The sequence below is a fragment of the Lithobates pipiens genome, unplaced genomic scaffold (genome assembly GCF_037356315.1).
Source record: "Lithobates pipiens isolate NorthernLeopardFrog02 unplaced genomic scaffold, aLitPip1_a1.2 Scaffold_13, whole genome shotgun sequence".
NCBI lineage: Eukaryota > Metazoa > Chordata > Amphibia > Anura > Ranidae > Lithobates > Lithobates pipiens.
In genome coordinates this window covers 124,590,745-124,612,373 of record NW_027507718.1, presented here as the reverse complement: position 1 = coordinate 124,612,373, position 21,629 = coordinate 124,590,745, and the positions used below count along the sequence as shown (strand labels likewise).

The following is a 21,629-nucleotide window of genomic DNA, read 5'->3' as shown; positions in this document are numbered from 1 at the left end:
TCTGTGATGTCATCATGGAGGAGTGGAAGAGGACTCCAGTGGCAACCTATGAAGCTCTGGTGAACTCCATGCCCAAGAGAGTTAAGGCAGTGCTGTAAAAAATGGTGGCCACACAAAATATTGACACTTTGGGCCCAATTTAGACATTTTCACTTAGGGGTGTACTCACTTTTGTTGCAAGAGGTTTTTTTTTTTTAACAGCAAAAAATAATTTTATTCCAGAAAATTTTCTTTACATGACATATGACAATTGAATGACAGTTTCAGGCGTCTTGTATAGGTAATCAAAATCAATGTGCATAAGTAACAGGGCAGGAAATACATTGTTGCTTCAAATTCAAATCATCCAATCACTGCCCAGTTCAAAAACTAGATGTAATTAATCCTTCACATAGACATGGTTAATCCTTGAAGTACACTCCCAGCTATCTACCTTTATATACAGAAAGGGAACAGCAGAAATTCAAAGTCTACTGTATATACTTAAAGCAGCTCACAATGTCACATTATCTAACTTAGATCTCTATAAGAGAGCTCTCAAAAATAAACATAATGTGTACTTCAAAAAATATGGCTATAATACATAACTTATAAAAACCCAAACAATATTCGGTCAATACTACGAAAACAATATTAGTATCTCTAGATAAGAGAGATTTATAACAAATCTTCTTGTAAAAAGTTATTGACACTGTAAAAAAAATTCTCATATTTAATGAAGAAACTCATGACTGTTCTATAAAGTATTGACTTATGTAGTTATAAATCAGATATTGACAATACCTATATATATAGATGTAAATCAAAATATTTGTTTAATCCAGTAGGGAACAATGCAAAGCGGTGAATCTACCACACTTCTTTTTTCCTTCAGTGACAAAAACCCTGAAACCACATCTCTTATGCTGTTCCATGCTAAGAGAGCATGGCTGGCTGGGCAGCTTTTCTTGTGCTGGGGGCTGGGGGGGGGGGGTGCCTTCCTCCTGCAGTCCAGAACGTGGAAGGAACCCTGCCGCAAGTGATCCTTGGTTACTTTCTTGTCCACCAGAGAGATTATTTGCTTCCAATATTTGTCTTTCTCCATCTTGCCTGCAGGCTGTGTATGGAGCAGTGCGGGATCTTCTGCTCCAGGGGGTGATTTCCCCATTCTAGCTTCAGAGAGGTCTCACTCAAACCTGCTTATGGTTCCAAAGAAGGAAGCAAAGGTCCATCCGATCCTGAACCTCTTAATTGTTTTGTGAGGGTGCAGAAGTTCAACATGGAATCCATCTGGTCAGTGGTGGCCTCAGGAGTTTTTCCTGGACATAGACATCAAGAATTCTGTCAGGGCCTAGACTTGAACCTGGGACCTCTGCTGTATCTGGCAATGACTCTTCTTGCTGAGCCACCTGAAACGCTGGACAGTTCCCTGGGCAATTCCTTGAATGATCCTGTCTTGAACCATGTTTGTCTTGAACCTTGAATGCTTTGCTCCTCCCATGAACCCTGATTTAAGCCATATCTTTGCACTTCCTGTTTGCCAGATTATTGTGTTCTCTTCAGCCAATATGCCGCTTTTGTCTCTCCTGCTGCTGTCTGTATCTTCGCTACCATTTGTTCCCGACCTTTGGCTTGTTCTTCGGCTATGCCTAATCCCAGTATGCAACAATTTGTTACTGATCTTTGGCTTGTTTACTGACTTGCTTCTGCTTTATCCCTATCTGCTATTGGACCCAGACTTGCTCACCTCCTGGTGGGGTGATCGTGAGGGCCGCGACCTAGTACTAATACGCAGCAAAACCCATCTGCATCATCAGGAGCTCTGGTGAATACTCAAGTAAACCCATGTCATCAACCAGGGTAACCTAGTTGTATACCTGTCCCGCTTGTCAGTGGGTGCTGCTCCACTGCTATAGCACATTCACATCTGTGCTGGGCACCAGCGTTTCCTTTATTTTGTGGTCAGAGACACACATTGTCAGTTTGTGGAGCTGCCCTTTGGCCTCTACTCCTCGGCTGTTTGCCAAGGTGTTGGCTGCAGTTCTGACCTTGCTGAGACAATGGGGTATTTCCAAGATTGGCTACCTTAATGACCTGCTTCTGTGGGTGGAGACTCACTTGGCATTGATGGACGACGTGATCACGATCTACACTCTGCAGGAGGTTGGGTGGATTCTAAATGTCTAGAAGTCTGCTCTGACCTCGACCATGAAGCTGGAATATCTGGGTTTAATTCTCGATGCAGGGCAAGGTGTTCCTTCCAATGGACAAGCTCTATAAGCTTCAATCTGCGTTTCGGTTACTGCTGTCTTGCAAGTGGTCCTCACTCCACCCATGCATACAGGTTCTGGGCCTTATGGTGTATACCTTTGAGGCAGTTCCATATGTGGTTCCTGCAGAGGGAAATTTTTGTCCAAGTGGGACAAGTCTACTGGACGCCCAGATTCTCCTGGGTCAAAACACCAGAATATCCCTGATTTGTGGCTCCGGTCTCCTGGCTTTCAGGCGGGGAAGTCATTTCTTCCTCTGCATTTGATGGTGATTATGACAGATAACAAAATTCTGGGGTCAAGCTCAGCCTAGGGTCACTGGATGCTGGAAGATTCTCGACTGCCAATCAATGTTCTGGAACTTTGGGCTCCTGTTTCCCACTCTTCTTTTTAGGCACTGTTTTGGAAGTCTCTGTGCTCGAGAATTAGAAGAAGCTGGGTCTGTCAGAATTAATTGGCGGACACAACACCCTCCCCTCTTTGCTTTCTTATTGTTCGTACTGCTTTGTTACTAACTGGTTAGCCTGCAGCAGAAAGGGGGTTTATACCAACTAGGACTGCCCGTAGGCGGTGCCAAGTTTCTTTTCTGCCTAGTTTCCTACTCTTGTAGGTGGTGTTGTAATTCCTATTGGTTGAGAATTAGAAAATGTGTCTGTCAATTAACTCAGAGAAAGGGGCTTTACAGTGAGTGATGAAAATTACTTTTCTCTTTCGTTCACTGACTGACACAGCTCCATTAATCTTGACCATAGGGTTATTATGCCACCTTCAGGAGAGGACTAGGCAGAACATTTTATACATGTGAAAAAACATAACTTTACAGTTCAGGGGGCGGTCCCTCTAGTAATAACCCCTCAGCCTGCTTCCTGCAGCTCAGTTTTTTTCTGCCTAGTGAAAGAGATGGACCTAGGCTCCCTGCAGGACCATTGGTCCTGGGATTATTTTGCTGAATGTTTTCCCTTTTGCGCAAGATGTTAAGATCCTGTGATCTGCTATCAACACCCGGCTGGGTGACAGGCTGGATAATGTAGATCCTTGTTGTCTCCCCAGCCTGGCCATCGACCGTATGCAGACCCTAGCTACGTGCTGGTCGGCCACGACATGCCCCTCAGGCTCCAGGGGCGGCTGGTGAGCGCAACACTCCGGGGCACACATATGACCGGACTACAGATGACCTTGTCGTGTGCCGTGGCCAGCCACCCCGTACTGCTCGGAGAGTGGATCTGTGATGGGATGTCCCCAGCTTGTCCGGATGGAAAAGTACAGCTCTCCCTGCCTCAGCGGGATTGAGCAGCTGGGCATTCCCTGGGAGGTCGATTAGGGGGTCCCTCTCCTCCCTCTCTTCTCTCCCTGTCCCTATCCCCCCCGTGGGGGGATGTTGCATGATGGGCTGCTGAGCGGTGTGTGTACCTGTAGCCAGGGGTCCCCTGGGGGGCTCCCACCTTAGATTCGGGCTGCGCTGGGTGCCTGTGTCCCTCTTGGTGTCTGTGGTCTCCCCGCTGGGTGTCTGGAGGTCTGCATGTGCTGATCGTCATAGCGCTATTCTGCCGCCATTTTCTCTGTCCTTTCACTGTGTACAGTTGTTTGTCAGCCATTTTTGGTGTGCCTCAGTGGAAAACATGGTCAGGGGCAATTTTTCTGTAGCTCAGCAGCCATTTCCTCTGTGATTATGTCCTTTATACAGGGCACCCATTTTGTTGTAGCCCAGCGCGTTTTTTATGCTCAGCACTGGTCCCTGCTACTCAGAACAGCGCGGTTTTTCACTCAGGTCACCTGGGAACTGATACTGGACACAGGCACCTGTAACTGAACGCCGCAGCACTCGGTCGGGGTGGCGAGTCCTGCGATAGGGGCTCCTCAGTCTACTTCAAACGTTCTTTGCCAGGGTGGAGGCGGTGTGTGGGCGCAAAGGTGGTAAAAAGCGGCCTGTGCCCCCCCCCCCTCCGGGGAGAGCTCTGACGCAGACTCGGGCCCCGCTGAGACTGGTGGCCCCTGCTCTGTTGCTTCAGATGACGCTGACCAGGACCAAATTGGACAGTGAGGATGAGTCCCCGTCCCAGTCCGCGCTAGACAAAGCGCTAGTTGGGGCACTTATCACACCTGTGCGTGATACCCTGAAAATTCAGGATACAGCAGGTTCCTCTGCTGAAGTAGCAGTCTCCTTTGGGTCCCGTAAGCCAGCCCGTACACCTAAGGTGTTCCCTTATCTGACTTATTTCGATAAGTTCATATACAAGGAATGGGGAAGCCCGCAACGGAATGTTTTGGCCCTAAAAGAATAGCGGTGCACTACCTCTTTGAGGAGAGCCTTCTTAAAAAATGGTTGGCTCCTCCGGTCGTGGACCCCCCAGTATACAGGTTAAACAAATTAACCACGATCCAGGTAGAGGGGACTCCTGCATTTAAGGACCCTACTGACAGGAAGGCCAAGGCAGTGGCCCGTTCCTTGTTTACGGGTTGTGGGGTCAGCAATTCGACCAGTTCTTGCCACAGCACTTGTGTAGCAGACACTTACTGAATGGGCAAAACTTTTGCACTGCGAATTGGAGAAGCAGCAGGCTACTCCCGTCTGCATGGAACTAGCAGACCAGTTAGTGCTTGGCCTTAAGTACGTTTGTGACGGCCCTGGATACGCTTCCTTTGCTGTCCAGGGCTTCAGTGTCAGCAGTGGTGCTGCGGCGCCTGATTTGGCTAAAATGCTGGTCTGCAGGCTAGGCATCTAAAAAAGCCTTGATGGATCTACCCTTCCTTGGTGAGCGGCTCTTTGGGGCCTTGTTAGATGACATTATTAAGAATGTCACAGGTGAGAAGAGTACCCTGCTCCCACAGGCCAGGAAAACTAAGGAGCCACGCCGCAGGCAAGAGACCTCATTTTCCGCTCAAAAGAGGCTTTTTCGCCCATCTGGAACTTCGGCTAAACACTCCCAGTCTGACAAGATAGAGTTTCTCTCTTGGCCACCAAATAGATTTTCCCCTCCAGCATACCCCTACTCCCGGCTCGCCGGGAGGCCCTATTGGGGGCGGTAAGGGACCTGTTAAGCCACGGGGTGATAGTGCCTGTTCCGGAGTCGGAAAGATTCCAGGGATTCTACTCCAATCTGTTTATAGTCCCCAAAAAGGAAGGGGTACGTCCAATCTTGGACCTGAAAGCCCTCAATTGCTTTGTAAAAGTACAGAGGTTCAGAATGTAATTAGTTCACTCAGTAGTCGCTGCATTCCATCAAGGGGACTCCCTGGCATCTTTGGACATCCAGGATGCGTACCTGCGCATACCCATATGCCTCAGGCATCAGAGGTTTCTGCTATTTGCAGTTGGAGAAGCCCACTACCAGTTTGTGGCTCTCCCTTATAGCTTGGCATCAGCACCCTGAGTCTTTACCAAGGTATTGGTTCCAGTTTTGGCGTTGTTTTTGCGAGAATGCAGGATCGCAATCATAGGTTACCTAGACTATTTCATCCTGAGAGCAGTTTCTGCCTGAGAATTAAAGGAGGATATGGCGATCACCATGCAAATCCTGCAGGAATTTGGGTGGCTGTTGAACCTAAAAAAGTCGGTGCTCTTACAGACTCAGGGCTTGGAGTACCTAGGCTTACTGCTGGACTCCATAGAAGCGAGAGTTTTTCTCCCTGCAGACAAACTGCAGACTCTCAGAGCCGCGGTAAATCTATTGATGAACTGCAAGTGGTTGTCATGTGAGTCCTGGGCCTCATGGTGGCCTCCTTCGAGGCGGTACCATACACTCAGTTTCACACCAGAGTCTTGCAGAAGGAGATATTGACAAAATGGGACAAATCTCCGTTATCCCTGGATTGGCAGATTCGGGTGAGACAGTCAGTCAGGGACTCCCTGCTCTGGTGGCTGAGGTCCCTGGCACTTAGGTCCGGGAAGTCGTTCCTACCTTTACATTGGACAGTGATCACAATGGACTCCAGCCTGTCCGGCTGGGGTGGAGTACTGGAAGTACAGTCGACCCAGGGCCTCTGGCCGGGGGAGGAATCCAAATTGGCGATCAATGTGCTCGAGCTCCGAGCGATCAGGCTATGCCTCTCCATATGGTCGATGAGACTACGAAGGCGTCCGATCAGGATCCAGTCAGACAACAGCATGGTGGTGGCATATGTCAACCATCAAGGAGGAACAAGAAGCTCGGCTGCAGCATGGGAGGTCGCTCACATCCTTCAGTGGGCAGAGCGACATGTACCGGCTTTGGCGGCCATTTAGATCCCCTCAGTAGAAAACTGGCAGGCGGACTACCTAAGTCGCCAGATGCTAGACTCAGGAGAATGGGCGTTGCATCTGGCATTCTGGTGTTCAGACTACTGTGCCTGCGGTGGGACACACCAGACATGGATCTCCTGGCCTCCTGTCTTAATTGGAAGGTGCCGAGATTCGTATCCAGGACAAGAGATCCTTGGGCAGACGCATCAGACACGCTGGTGGCTCCATAGGATCAGTACCGACTGATCTGCGCTTTTCTTCCCTTAAAATTTTACCACGCCTGCTCCGCAAAGTGAAGGCCGAGGGGATTCCAGTGATACTGATTGCCCCAGATGGCCTCCGTGTCCCTAGTACGCCTGGTTGCGGATGCTCCCTGGCGACTACCACTGTGAGAAGACCTTCTGTGTCAAGGTCCGATTCTCCGTCCTGCTTTACCATCGCTGGATTTAAACACCATGGCTGTTGAGAGCCAGGTGCTAAGGAACCGGGGCCTGTCGGACTCGGTGATTTCAACTATGTTATGGGCATGAAAATCTTCTCCTCAGAAGATATACCACCGTACGTTGAAGACTTACATCTCCATGTTTGAGGAGAAAGTGTGGCGTCCATGCACCTATTCCGTTTCCAGGTATAGGGGTTCTTACAGCAAGGAGTAGACCAGAAATTGGCTTTAAGCACCATTAAGGGACAAATATCAGCTTTGGCTATTTTTTTCCAGGGAGCCCTGGCATTTCACTCTCTAGTGAGCACTTTTTTCAAGGGGTCCGGCATGTAGTCCCTCCGGTGCTTCCACCTTTGCCCCAGTGGGATCTGAACCTGGTGCTATCGGCGCTTCAGAATCCGCCGTTTGAGAACACCAGGGAAATTCCCTTGTTGACTCTTTCGCAGAAAGTGGTCTTCCTAGTGGCCATTACATCGGCCAGAAGGGTTTCAGAACTGCCAGCTTTGTCTTGCAAGTCACCCTATCTGGTTATCCATAGGATAAAGTGGTGTTGCGTCTGCAACCTTCTTTTTTGCCGAAGGTGGTTTTGGTGCTTTACAGCAATGAAGACATTGTGTTACCATCTCTGTGTCCTAAAGCGACACATCCTAAGGAGGTGGCCCTTCATTCCCTGGACATGTTCCGGGCTCTAAGGGTATATTTGTCTGCCACGGCTCCCTTTTTGGAAGTCAGACTCTCCGTTCGTTTCGGTAGCTGGTCTAATAAAAGGTATGGCAGTCTTGTCGGCTGCCATTTCCAGGTCGATCAGACAGATTGTGGTACAGGCCTACACCTTGAAGGGGCAGGTGCCCCCCTTTCCTGTCACGGCCCACTCCACCAGGGCAATTGGAGCCTTGTAGGCTTTCCGACATCAAGCGTCAGTCGCTCAAGTGTGTAAGGCGGCGACTTGGTCGTCCATTCACACTTTTACCAAATTCTACAAAGTGGATATAAGCGCATCTTCGGATGCATGCTTTGGCCACAAAGTTTTGTAGGCGGCCGTGTAATGTTGCAATTCTGCACTCTTTCCTCTGTTTTAAAGAAACAGTTACTTTTGAGTATTAATGCACTGTGCATTTGTTGACCGCAAGTTCTGATGCAGTTAGTTAAGATGGTGACTCCCCTGTTAGGGAACACCATTGGTTGTGGGTGAAGTTTTTTTTGCTGTTCCCACCCCTCATTATGACACTGCTTGGGGAGTCCCTACGGTCAAGATTAATGGAACTGTGTCAGTCTGTGAACGCAAGAGAAAATAGGATTTTTGTACTCACCGTAAAATCCTTTTCTCTGAAGTTCACTGACTGACACAGCACCCTCCCCTCCTATTGGTTTACGTTATACTGCTTGTTGACGTACTGAGCTGCAGGAAGCAGGCTGAGGGGTTATTACTAGAGGGATCGCCCCCCCGGGCGGAACTATAAAGTTCTGTTTTTTCACATGCATTACATGCTCTGCCTAGTCCTCTCCTGAAGGTGCCGTAATAACCCTATGGTCAAGATTAATGGAGCTGTGTCAGTCAGTGAACTTCAGAGAAAAGGATTTTATGGTGAGTACAAAAATCCTGTTTTTTTAAATAGGATGATTCACCTGTACTAGGATGTACACATGCACTCCCTTTAATAAGAAGAATGCACTGAATATGTCCCAAACATGGATTGGAACACATTTAGGTACTAGAAAGGTATCTTGATGTGGGGTTTGAAAATCGGCTTTGACCAGCCAGTCCCGTAAACTTTGATTGTGTTCCAAATACCTGACTTTGATAATGCTGGATTACCCCTAAAATACAGTGCCTTGAAAAAGTATTCATACACCTTAAAATGTTCCACATTTTGGCACGTTACAACCAAAAACATGTATTTTATTGGGATTTTATGTGATAGACCAACACAAAGTGGCACGTGATTTTGAAGTGGAAGGAAACGATAAATGTTTTTCCAAATTTTTTACAAATAAATATCTGAAAAGAGGTGTGCATTTGTATTCAGCCCCCTGTACTCTGATAAGCCTAACTAAAATCTAGTGAAACCAATTGCCTTCAGTAGTCACCTAATTAGTAAAGAGAGTCCACCTGTGTGTAATTTGATCTCAGTATAAATATGGCTGTTCTGCGAAGCCCTCAGAGTTTTTTTAGAGAACCTTAGTGAACAAACAGCATCATGAAGGCCAAGGAACACACCAGACAGGTCAGGGATGAAGTTGTGGAGAAGTTTAATGCAGAGTTAGGTTATTAAAAAAATCCCAAGCTTTGAACATCTCATGGAGCACTGTACAATCCATCATCCAAAAATGGAAAAAGTATGGCACAACTGAAAACCTACCAAGACATGACAGACCAGGCAAGGAGAGCATTAATTAAAGAAGCAGCCAAGAGGCCCATGATAACTCTGGAGGAGCTGCAGAGATCCACAGCTCAGGTGGCAGAATCTATTAGTCATGCACTCCAGAAATCTGGCCTTTATGGAAGTGTGGCAAGAAGAAAGCCATTATTGGCAGAAAGCCATAAGAAGTCTCATTCGCAGTTTGCAAGAAGCCATGTGGGGACACAGCAAACATGTGGAAGAAGGTGACCTGGGAAAAGTGTGTGGGCCACTCAGGCTCGATAGGGAAGAGGTATGTAGACAGTGATTCTTCAGCTTCTGCTAGAGTGCTGACAGGGGATGCAGCCCCTCCTGGCTCTTGCAAAGGTTCAAGGAAGGAAGGGTGACCCCTGGAAGTCACACATCTATGATGTCCTGCAATGAATAGAGTGGCAACCTCAGCCTGGACTCTGACCTGACCAGTCCCCCAACACGTTTTACTCCACCCCCCGGAGCTTAGCCATGGGGATGATGTGGAAGAAGGTGCTCTGGTCAGACGAGACCAAAATTTAACTTTTTGGCTTAAAAGCAAAACACTATGTGTGGCGGAAAATTAACACTGCACATCACCCTAAACACATCACCCCCACCGTGTAGGGATGCTTTTCTTCAGCAGGGAAACTGGTCAGAGTTGATAGGAAGATAAATGGAGCCAAATACAGGGTAATTTTGGAAGAAAACCTGTTAGAGTCTGCAAAAGACTTGAGACTGAGGCGGAGGTTCACCTTCCAGCAGGTCAATGACCCTAAACATACAGCCAGAGCTACAATAGAATGCTTGAGATCAAAGCATATTTATGTGTTAGAATGGCCCAGTCAAAGTCCAGACCTAAATACAATTGAGGATATGTGGCAATACTTGAAAATTGCTGTTCACAGACACTCTCCATCCAATCTGACAGAGCGTGAGCTATTTTGCACAGAAGAATGGACAAAAATGTCACTCTAGATGTGCAAAGCTGGTAGAAACATACCCAAAATGACTTGCAACTGTAATTGTTGTGAATGTTGGCTCTACAAAGTATTGCTTCAGGGGGCTGAATACAAATGCATACCACAATTTTCAGATATTTATTTGTAAAAAAAAATTGAACACCATTTATCATTTTCCTTACACTTCACAATTTTGTGCCACTTGTATTGATCTATCACATAAAATTCCAGTAAAATACATTTACGTTTTTGGTTGTAACATGAGAAAATGTGGAAAATTTTCAAGGAGTATGAATACTTTTTCAAGGCACTGTAAATTTTCTGTAGGCATTACATTGTGTGGAAAAGGAGGCCTATTTTGGTTTAAGTCCTTATGAGTGGATTAAAAAAAAAAATCCCCTCTTTGTGTTTCCTGATCATTAAGTGATAGAGGATAGTCCTTTTCCAAAAAAAGTTGCTACATCTCCTTAAGCCAGGGATTCTGGCTCCAAATGATTGACCTAAAAATATGTTGTAGTTAATAACTAGTGTAAAGAAGCAGTTGGATACTGTTTGTGGGTTTGGTGTGCAAAGAGAGTGATGGCTACCCTTGGAACAACAAGGGTCCCAAGGGTAGCCATCACACTCTATGTATGAGGCAAAATGCCCAGGTACTCAACCACAAAAGAAATCCACCCACTTGTGGCGTCAAGTAGCTTTTCCCAGTTTGCAAGGCTACCACCTGGTCTTCTGTATTTGTTTCCTATGTTCTATCAAACAGATATTCACACCACATCTGATGCCAGCTTCGGGTGTTGTGTGCTTCAGGTGGTCCTTTTGTGCTGCAGGGAGTCCACAGTTTCCCCTTGCATCTGTTAACCATGTGTCTATGTTACCCAGCCCTCCGTTGGATTATTTTTTGACAGCTAGACAGTCTAAAGAATTCCAGTGTCCCTCCATGGTTAAAAATAAATATATATATATATTTTTTTTTAATGGTATCAGAGCTACTTTTCTACAAAACTGAGGTATGATTGTCGTGGGTTATCCTTTACTGATCAATAGTTTTTTGTTGCTAGTGCAATTAATTAGTGATTCTAACACTGCTGAATGACCAGTGCAAGCGATAATTGGAAATGTATAATAAATAGAGAGAAAGAAAGTAAGTTAGCTGATCTTTTACGCAGTGTATTTTCTATATATAACTACCAGTTTGATCAATAATTTGCTTGTGGCTTGGAACTGCTTTTTAAGAATTTTTATTGCAAGTGATGATTTCATTCTATCAATGAATTGTCATCCCAGCCAGAGGTCTGGCATTTGCAGGAGTTAACTGCCTTTCAGAGGGAAGTAACAGTCTGAAGAACAGCAAATATATTGAAGAAGTTCTTAGTGAGAGGAAATCTCCAGTTGGGAGTGATTTTGTTCGCAGAAGTTTGATGGTGGAGGTGAGATCTTGTTCCTAATTAACATATGAAGAAATAATTATAATGTATTATTGCTAAATCATGAATTTTAAATTGCTTGTCACATTTCCAGTCGTCTTTGATGAATGCATATTGTAATGTTTGTACCATTGTTGCCAAGAAGCCAAGAGTTGAGGCTTCTTCATCATTTTTAGATTGTCTTCTAATGGAATGTCATTCAGGGGAAAAGCTAAATCATCAGACAGAGCAGTTGCAATATCACTGGATTTTCCCCAAGGGAATTAACTAAATTTTACAGTGCATATTGACATGTTTATGCTGTCCTTTGAGCCGGCAAATTAATATTCATCTTTTGAAAACAGTAAAATGTAATTACAAAGCCATTTTAGGACCATTCCTGTTGTTAGTTACTTTGTTACTTATTCGTTACCCCTTAAAATACTTCTCAGTTTAAATAATGTCATAATCACAAGAGTGGTACTGTGGAATTTCCAGGAAAATAACCATGAAACATTGGCAATTTACTTACCATTTTAATTATATGCATGACACACTGGTATGGTAATATAGTAATTTTTTATAATCAAGAAGGCAAGCGTCAATATTATATGTTTGTACTGTGTTCCATTTTCAGCAAAAAGCTGGCTGAAGCCTGCTTTTGGCTGATGTCACACAATTAGTCCAGGCTCTATAAAGATCCCAATCATATGGCCAGGATCAACCCAGAAGCCTTGATTGGCATCTGGCTCAGGCTCTCAGCAATCTTCCCGCTGGAGAGCAGAGAACCAATGACTAACAGTCACGGCTCTCTGCTCAGAGCAGAGGGGAGATCTGAGCGATCTAGGGTGTTTGATTGCTCAGTGCTCACTACTGGGCCAGTAGAGGACAGATTGATGCTGCATCCACCTAGGTAAGTATAAATATTAGTTTTTTTGGAAAGCCATTCTTCTCTTTAACTGTAAGAGCATAAGTTATGTGCTAAGAGTTCATTTTTAAAGTTAGGTTAAGTGTTAGCCTGCATCTGATCCACTGGACTACCCAGCAAAAAACACAAATTCCCAGTCTACTCCTGTCTACAGATGCAGACAAAGCATATGACAGGGTAGACTGGTTATTTATTGAGCAGGCCCTGGCAGCCTTGGTCCTGGGGCCAAAAATGTTAGGCTAGATTATGGCCCTGTATAGGAACCCCTCGACTAGAGTGAAAGTCAATGGCGTCCTTTCTCCCCCTTTTGAGATAAGTCATGCGACTCGACAGGGATGCCCATTGTCACCCCTGTTGTTCACACTGGTCATAGAGGCAGTGTTATGCAAAATAAAAGAAAACCCCAATATCCATGATTTTAAAGTGGGCCTTGCAGAGTATAAACTTTCCGCTTATGCGGATGATATTTTGTTTTTTATTTCCGACCCATTAATATTACCTAATTTAATGGCAGACCTAAAGAAATTTGGGGATATGTCGAATTTCAAAATGATAATAAATCTGAAATTTTGCCATTACATATACCCCAAATTATGGAGGACTTCCTTAACCTCCCTGGTCGTATGATTATGTCAGATTTTTGATGCTGAAAGCGGTACATTGTTTTGCATAGAAATGGCGTTTTATATTGTAGGCCTGTAATTCTTAGTATAACACACTTAAATCTGTCCAAACAAGAGTCTAGTAGACATCCCGGGTATGCTAAAGTTTGAAACACGAAAGCATAAATTATAATATAGTAAATAACTATGAATAATTATAACAAATAATAATAAATGTATTGAATAATGTAATCAAATCAAAAACACAGAAATTTGCTCAGCTGCAGAACTGTAGCTGCCATTAGTTTCAGTGTTCGATGACGAATTTCACACGAATCACTGTCGCTCAATTCTGCAAGCGAGTCTAATTTATTGTCACTGTTTTCTAGCTAGTCTAAAACCGCTTTTGATGTAAAGGGACACTTTTTAGTTGCTATGGACATTCTAAAATTTCCAGGCAAAAGGAACAGTATTTATAAAATAAAACTGCATGCAGGGCACTGGACAAAGCACTAGTGACAAAAGGGATGTGAAATGATTTGATACAGTAATGTAATCTGTAAGATCAGTGTACTGTATGTGTTCTTTACTTTTTGAATTTGACACCGGGCTCCGTCCGTGTGCGTCGCAACGCTTCCAGGAAATGGAGCCTGGCACTGTGATGCATCTAGCGAAGGACACAGCTCGCACACACAGCGAGAGGACATAGCAGGATCCTGGGGACAAGTTTAGTAACTTTGCCTGGATCCTGCAATGCAATCCCAAGTGTGGCTCGGGGTTACCGCTTTTGGTAGTGAAAATTCACCCCAAGCCACACATTGGGAATACTACCTGGGAGGTTAAGCAGTCTTTTTCTTTCATATGGAATAATTGATGTATTGCGTATCTAGCAATTAGTTTGATGGCAGATTTATGAAAGCTATATGAAGAAAATTGGGACAGAGCTACCCTCTCCTGGTTAGGAAGAGTTAATACTCTAGAGACGGGGTGCTCCCAAAAGCCCTATTTACTATGCAGATGATCCCTATTCGACTTCCAAAGTCATTTTTTATTAATGTTAGGCAGATTTTTACTGCTTTTGTATGGCGAAAGACTAAATCAAGACTGGCATATCCTATTCTTACAAGACCTAATTAGGATGGGGGATAAGGTCTACCCAACTTGAGGAATTATTAATCGAGCAATTGCCTTAACCAGAATTCTTAGCTGGAGACACCACGCTACTCAAAAGGCCTGGGTGACACTAGAAAATACATTAAGGGCCATGATTTAGCCCAAGCTCTATGGGTCCTGTACTTTGAAGCTTTGGGATTCAGTTAATGAACAAGAAGCCCTAGCCCCAAAAAATCACTCCATTATTACTGTTAGGGGGTTTCTGTTATGCCGCGTACACACGGGCAGACTGTATGGCCTACTTAGTCCGCCGAAACACATTTCAGCGGACAGTCCGCTCGTGTGTGGGGTTCAGCTGACTTTTTCAGCGTGCAGTCTGGCGTACTAAGTATTTCGGATTTTTGGAAATTCTGTCCGTCGTACTTTGGTTTCAGCGGACAATCCGCTCGTCAGTAGGCTAGTTCGACGGACTAAGAATGGCGCATGCTCAGAAAGGATTTACACGGCGGAAAGGTGCTTTGCTGTGTATTGGACTTCCTATTTCTAGTCCTGTCGTACGTGCTGTACACGTCATCGCGCAAGCTTTCGTCGGACTGTTTGGCTATCCGTGTGTGGTCAAGTCCGTTCAGTGGAAAGTATGACGGACTGTCCGTCGGATTGTATGACGGACTAAGTACGCCATACAATCCGCTCGTGTGTACGCGGCATTAGTTTTCCCCGGGTGAGTCACTACTTTTTTTTAAATCTTGGGAGACTGCTGGAGATACTAGTTGTCTCAAGCTTATTCGGAATTGGAGATTGTGCCCGTTGAGGGACCTTAGAGAGAAATATGGAGCGTTTCCAATGGATACCTGGAGGTATCAGCAACTACAGCATATTTGTACTGTTCACCTACAGGGGATTGGAAAAGCGGAACCTCTCTCTGATTTTGAATCTCTTTGGCATAAACAGCCAATGGATAGTGGCAATTTATCTATCTCGCATAGACTGCTGAATAGACGTATCATTAGGCCTTAGATTTTTTGGGAGTGGGAATCACAGTTAGATTGTCACTTCACAGACTTACAGAAACTGAATATGTTAAAACTGGTACATACATCTTCGATAAATACTAGTTATAAACTTCTGTCCAGATGGTACAGGGTCCTGAAGATGTTGGCCGTCGCATACCCCTCAGTCTCGGATAGTTGTTTCCATATCCACATCTGGTGGGAATGCCCTAAGATTAGGCCATTTTGGGCTGAGCTCAGGAACTTGATCTCTCTAAAATAACAAAACAACAATGGCCTTGATTGGGGGCGACCCTGTGCAATGCCTCTTTCATGGTACTCAAAGTTTCATCAGGGCATATAAGAAGATTTATGTGTATAGTTCCACATCTGTTGGGTGTAGCTAAAGATAAAGTGAATAGATAGGGTTAAACAGACGCTGTCACCACACAAGAATTCAGCAACAATCTTCCCATAAGATTATATGTTCATTTAACATATTTTTGACATATTATTTTCACGAAAAACCCTCCTTGTGTAAAAATCCAAAAGCCAAGACTTCTACTGGGCACCACCACCTTAGATGTGATGTAAAAAAAAAACAGAAGACCCTCAAATGACACTTTATGGCATTTCTCTTAGGGAAAGGGGAGGGACGATGGATGAATACAGACAGCATTTAGACACTCTGAGAAGGGGAGAAGGCTATGATGTGCCAGGAAAGAGGAGGTTGTGGTAAGGAAATTGAGACTTCCTGAAGTGTCCGTTCCCTAGCAAATTAAGAGGAACATTGCAAGTGAATAAACAATCGTTTATGGAAATGACAAATTGTACAAGTAAAATACTTGAATTTTGTGGCTTTACTTGTATTTTTGGGCTGATTACATGTTTGTTTTTTAATTGTCAGTGTGAGGTTAAGTGTTAGGATTGGTTTTAGATGAGGTAACATGGGTGTTGACAATGCAATTCGCAAGTGTTTTGGAGGTGATAGACTTTTATTGAAATGTACTACACATAGGCTGCTCAGAACTCATTCAAACAACTTCAATCCCTTTGAAATTACCCAGGCTTCAAGCAAATGGAATAATTTAATATTCACTAAAAATATTACTGTGCTTTTTTCCAGCCAGAGGGCTTAGCCCGAGAATACACATACAGCGTATTTTTGTGCCCGAATGGTAAGTGAATTAAATAAAATAAATCTTTCAAAAACATTTGCTTGCTAAACTTGATAACATTTGAAACAATATCTCGTTAGTTGATTTTCCTACTTACTGTACTCACAAACATACAGAAACATAATACATTAACAGATGGTATGGTTTATCATAGATGGATGGTTAATCACAGATGGATGGTTAATCACAAATGGTATTGCTTAGTTTTTATGACTGATGTCCAAAGATACAGTAACATGAAAAACCATGTACAGAAATAATGGTGCTAACATGCTACATAAAGCTCTTTTTATTTAAGCTTAGCTATTTCTTGAAAAATAATTAACAGTAAGGTTGATGCACCAAGGTGTTTTCCCTATAGATAAATGGCTTATTTTAAAACTTTGCTTTTCCCAGTTTTCCTCTCTCCTTGTGTCTGTTTTACTCTGTAGTTCTATTTTTTATTTTTTTTATTCTGAGGTTTATTGAACAAATGTAAAAACACTGGTGCATAGGAGTTGATTTACTAAAGGCAAATCCACTTTGCACTGCAAGTGCACTTGGAAGTGCAGTCGCTCTACATCTGAGCAGAAGCTCTGCTGATTTTATCATCCAATCACATGCAAACAAAAAATGCTGTTTTTTTTATTTTCCTTGCATGTTCCCCTCAGATCTACAGTGACTGCACTTGCAGTGCACTTGTAGTGCAAAGTGGATTTGCCTTTAGTAAATAACCCCCATACTGTATTGTTCAAAATCACATTGTACAAGAAGCAGGATACAAAGTTGGGGGCCCCTTTAACACAGGAGGACTGATCAGGTCCAACCGTCAGTTATTTAGGCAAACCCGATCGGACCGTCCATAGCCTTCTATGGAGCTGACATCTGATCTGATAAAACAGACAGATGTTGATCTGTTCCCCATCCGTCTAGCAGATTGGATCGGATGGCCATTGGGTGTAAACCACCCATAGAAGACAGTGGGCTGTGTCTGCTTTGCATAAGCAGAGTGGACACGGTCAAGCCATCTGCCTGCTCAGCGGGGATCAGCGGACAGATTCCACGCTAAGCAGGCGGAGTCTGACCCATGTGCCTTACATGTAATTATTTATAAACAAATAACAATGAACAGGAACTTTGTGCTGTTGTATAATTTGTACATTCATCTAAAGTTGATTGATAAGATATTTTCACCCATTGTGCTGTACAATATAATTGCCATTTGTAGGTTAGGTCTATAGCGGTTGACTTATGGCATATTGGGGCCTGTTTGAGCCATCTGCGATTAATAGGGTAAAGAAGGAGGCTGGTGTCGAAACTAGAAATCCCCAAATTTTGTAAATCTTAGTCATGTAGCCTCTGGCTTTATAGGTGAGCCTATTGAGAGGCCTATGAAACTGTCATTAGTTCTGGATTGGTCTAAACTGGTATTGGTTACTGAAACATTTTTGTGTACTCCAAATTGTTAGAATATACACATAACACCACACATGTTTTAATTTCCTTTGTTAACTCACATGGGCTTATTCATTAGGATGTCAGAAAGAGCAAGGCTGAAGGGAAATGTGCAGCAATCCAAATCCAAATCTGAATTCTCATAATTTGGTATAGATTGCTGCACTCAGCACATAGTGTACTCACTATGCCTTCTGCCCATCATTTCAATATCAGGCAGACTTTGAAAACAGTGTATTCAACCACTGTCCCTTTCTCGAACATATTACTTGCTGTTTGCCCTTTTGCTTTCATTCTGTAAAAATATTAAATCTGTGTAAATTTATGCAGTATCTTTTTTGCCCTAGAGAAAATTCAGATTTCTACTCCCAACAAGTTCGAATATCAGTACGTTCAAAAACCTCAACGAATGACACACTTTGATTTGACGGTGAAAGCCCATAATGATGCTCATATTGCACTGTCTTCTGGACCTCATGACATGGCTGAAATGATTGAGATTGTAATTGGTGGACAACAGAATTCTAAAACATGGATAACAACCAGCAAGATGGGAGAGCCCATTGCTAGTGCACACACAGCTGCTGTCTTGTCTTGGGATGAGTTCCGTGCTTTTTGGATTAGCTGGAAAAATGGACTCATCCAGGTAAGTCTAAATAAAATGTCTTGTATTGTTGAATTCAGAACAGATATTCTCAGTTTACAGCCATGATTTTAATATATTTTTGTGGGGTATTGTTACAGCAGTCCATGTTAGTAAACAAGGCGATTCTGTTTTCTATATCTATGTTTGTTCAAGTTTTGAACTCCAGCCAGGTTTAAAAATGCACAATTAATGCAGATATGTATTTGTCAAAATATCAAGAAATGTATTTTTGATGCAAGTAGTGCAGCTACCTAAATTTTATTTGATAGCAGCCACCTGGAGTCTCTTATATTGAAGCATTTTAGACTGAGAGTACAAGGGGTAGCTCTATGAGCAAATCAAGTGTACTACTTACACATGTACGAACATAAGAGGAGGAGACAGGAGAGAGAGCAGTATTCTGCTGCTCCTTCACAGCCCAATCGCAGACTGGGTGAGGAAGGTGACCAAGCTATATGGCTTAACTGCAGTAAAAAAAGGTTATCAACCTGTCTGTGGCTTGGCAGGACTGGGTCAAACTCTTTTGGCAGGTAAAACAGCTCCCATATATGCATTGTTTGTCTGGAGTTAGGGTTTAATTACAAAGGGTGTTTCCTATCTATCTACTAATTTTATGGTAAAAGTTTTATGGGTGCAGACCACCTACCTCCCTTTCTTCTCTGTCTCCACCTTCCCCAGGTAGGACACGGCACCAAAGGCTCCAATGACTTTATTATCGTGGAATGGGCAGCGGCCAAGCAGCCGGACGTGAAGTTCATCGGCTTTTCGACTGGCTGGGGTTCCATGGGGGAATTTAAAATCTGGAGGAAGGAAGAGACAGATGAGAACCACAATGAGGCTTTCACACTGGGGGTCCCACACAATGTCATCCCAGGGTCTGAAAGAGCTACAGCTTCTATTATAGGTTAATATTCTTAGTTCAATCTTATTTTATTGAAAGGAACAAGGTGGAAAATATTCTTAATCAAAAATTTTTTTTTAAGGATAAAAGGCTAGTTTTACTGCTTAACAGGGCCAATGTGTCAGACTATTCAGCATGAAGCAAATGTACAATACTGATGGTATTAGTTAAGTGATATATTAGGAAGGCAATGCAGGTAATGGAAGTTTTATTGAAACTATAAGGTAATGGTTTTGTGTTATGTTGTTAGGTAGTGCTGGTATTGTGTGTGGCTTATTTATTTATTGTTAGCATATAGATTCTATATTTACCTGTTATTATGACATATTAACCACCAATAACTTATGTTCTTATACAAATGTTAGAACTTAAAATCAGAGTTCAGAGGCTATAGTTAGAGTAATGTAATATGTGGTTGCTGGTTGTTGTCTGTTATTGTAAAGATGTAATCCCTTTACTAAATCAATATTTTGAAGAATGTGACACTCCTAATGATCCTTAAGAATTCAAAATACAATATCTGTTTGTAATTGCATTATTTCTGTAGGAGATGTGATGGGTCCAACTGTGAGTAATTTAGATAACCTCCTCCGTCTGCCGTTTGGATGTGGAGAGCAGAATATGATACACTTTGCTCCTAATGTATTTGTACTCAAGTATCTCCAAAAAACAACACAACTGTGTCCAGAAGTGGAAAATGAGGCAGTGGACTACCTTCTGCAAGGTGGGTTAGGCTCAACATTGCTACGCTGTTATATCACATAATGTGTGTTTAACCTGTGCCTCGATTAAAATTGAGTCTGAAAACAGACGTTTTTGAAATGTTCATTTGATTTGTTATTGGGAACAATTTGAAAATCGTTGACCACAGTGCGAAAAAAAAAAATAGGTGAAGTATGGAAACTTTTTTCTCATTTATTATTTTAACAAACAAAATTGTGTCCACAAAATTGTAAATGTGAACGTGGTTTCTGTTCAGGAAAAAATCATGCTTATTGTAATGCACATTTTCTAGGTAAAGTTTGACCCAGGCCAGAAGTCATCTGTGGCAAACCCTTCATTCGATTTCCATATTGTATGTTGTAGAGTCACAAACAAACTGCATAATATCCAAGCATTCTGAAACTGGACTTTAAAATTTGAACCGTTGGCATGGCAAATAAATGGGATTTTTAAGAGATTTTCTAACAAAATTAGTTGATTCACTGATGGTACGGTTGCATGCCCTGATGAATGATTTTTCAGAATTTCCACAAACATTCAAATACAATTCTACCTGTATATGGCTATCCTTACTTTGAACATTATTGCTTTTGACCAGCTTCCATAGTGCCTGATAAACATATCATACATGTGCACAGCAGATGGGGCAATGTGTAGAGTTTGTAAATCAGACTTTCTCTCTTATTGCTGGATGTTGAAGACCTTTGACCCCTACATATATTTTGATTTTGTATGATAAGGTTACTTTTAATCTGTCAGTACCATCATTATATGCTTCTATACATGCTTTATATTGGAAATTGGGCTTTGTTTTGAAGACATGAATTTACAGACCTCTGAAAAACTAACCTCTGATTATTCTTCCCTGGACCAAATAAGTCATACTGTACCCCAAAAACTGAATCAAAGTCAAGTGGGTTAAATAATTATATACATCAGACCAAGGACAGCTAACAGTGAAGGAGAAATAGGGGACATGACATATCTGAATTGAAGGTGCACATTGTGGTATTATACTTTTCTGTTGCACTCTACCAATTTTTTTTTCCAAGTTTGCCCTTCTATGTAATTTATACCCTTTTATCTACAAAAGTTTGCACAATATATATTGAAATATATGGGATGTAAAAGGTACTTACCTGGGGTTAGGTGGGTATAATCATGTAAATTGCACTTACCTCTGTTCCTCAATCCAGCTATTTTTGGGAGCAGTGATTATTGCTAGCAGCTAGAGCTGCTGGCAGAAATTGCAGCCTAAAAATCCAATATGCTGATTGTACCCAAGTCAATTGATGGATAAAAATCATGGGTAAATGGGTAAGATCAGCTTGTCCATATGTGGTTCGAATCAGGGCCTGTCCCTGCTTAATTGGCCGACATTCCAACAGTCTATGACCGGCTTAATTTTGACTTCCTGCTGACTAACTTTCTGGCCAAAACAATGGGATACTAATATTCAGAGCTAGTACAT

The 21,629-nt window shown here is 43.0% G+C and overlaps 1 protein-coding gene across 3 annotated transcripts in view; it reads left to right on the top strand.

Annotated features, from left to right (window-relative positions):
• CPAMD8 (C3 and PZP like alpha-2-macroglobulin domain containing 8) overlaps positions 1 to 21,629 on the top strand; it is a 356,744-nt gene that overhangs the window by 204,390 nt on the left and 130,725 nt on the right. For all 3 annotated transcript variants that reach the window (XM_077475516.1, XM_077475515.1, XM_077475514.1), the window contains exons 22-26: positions 11,526 to 11,668; positions 16,403 to 16,454; positions 18,236 to 18,534; positions 19,213 to 19,438; positions 19,983 to 20,159. In XM_077475516.1, the coding sequence (XP_077331642.1) occupies positions 11,526 to 11,668; positions 16,403 to 16,454; positions 18,236 to 18,534; positions 19,213 to 19,438; positions 19,983 to 20,159 (897 nt within the window). The remainder of the gene's footprint in view (positions 1 to 11,525; positions 11,669 to 16,402; positions 16,455 to 18,235; positions 18,535 to 19,212; positions 19,439 to 19,982; positions 20,160 to 21,629) is intronic.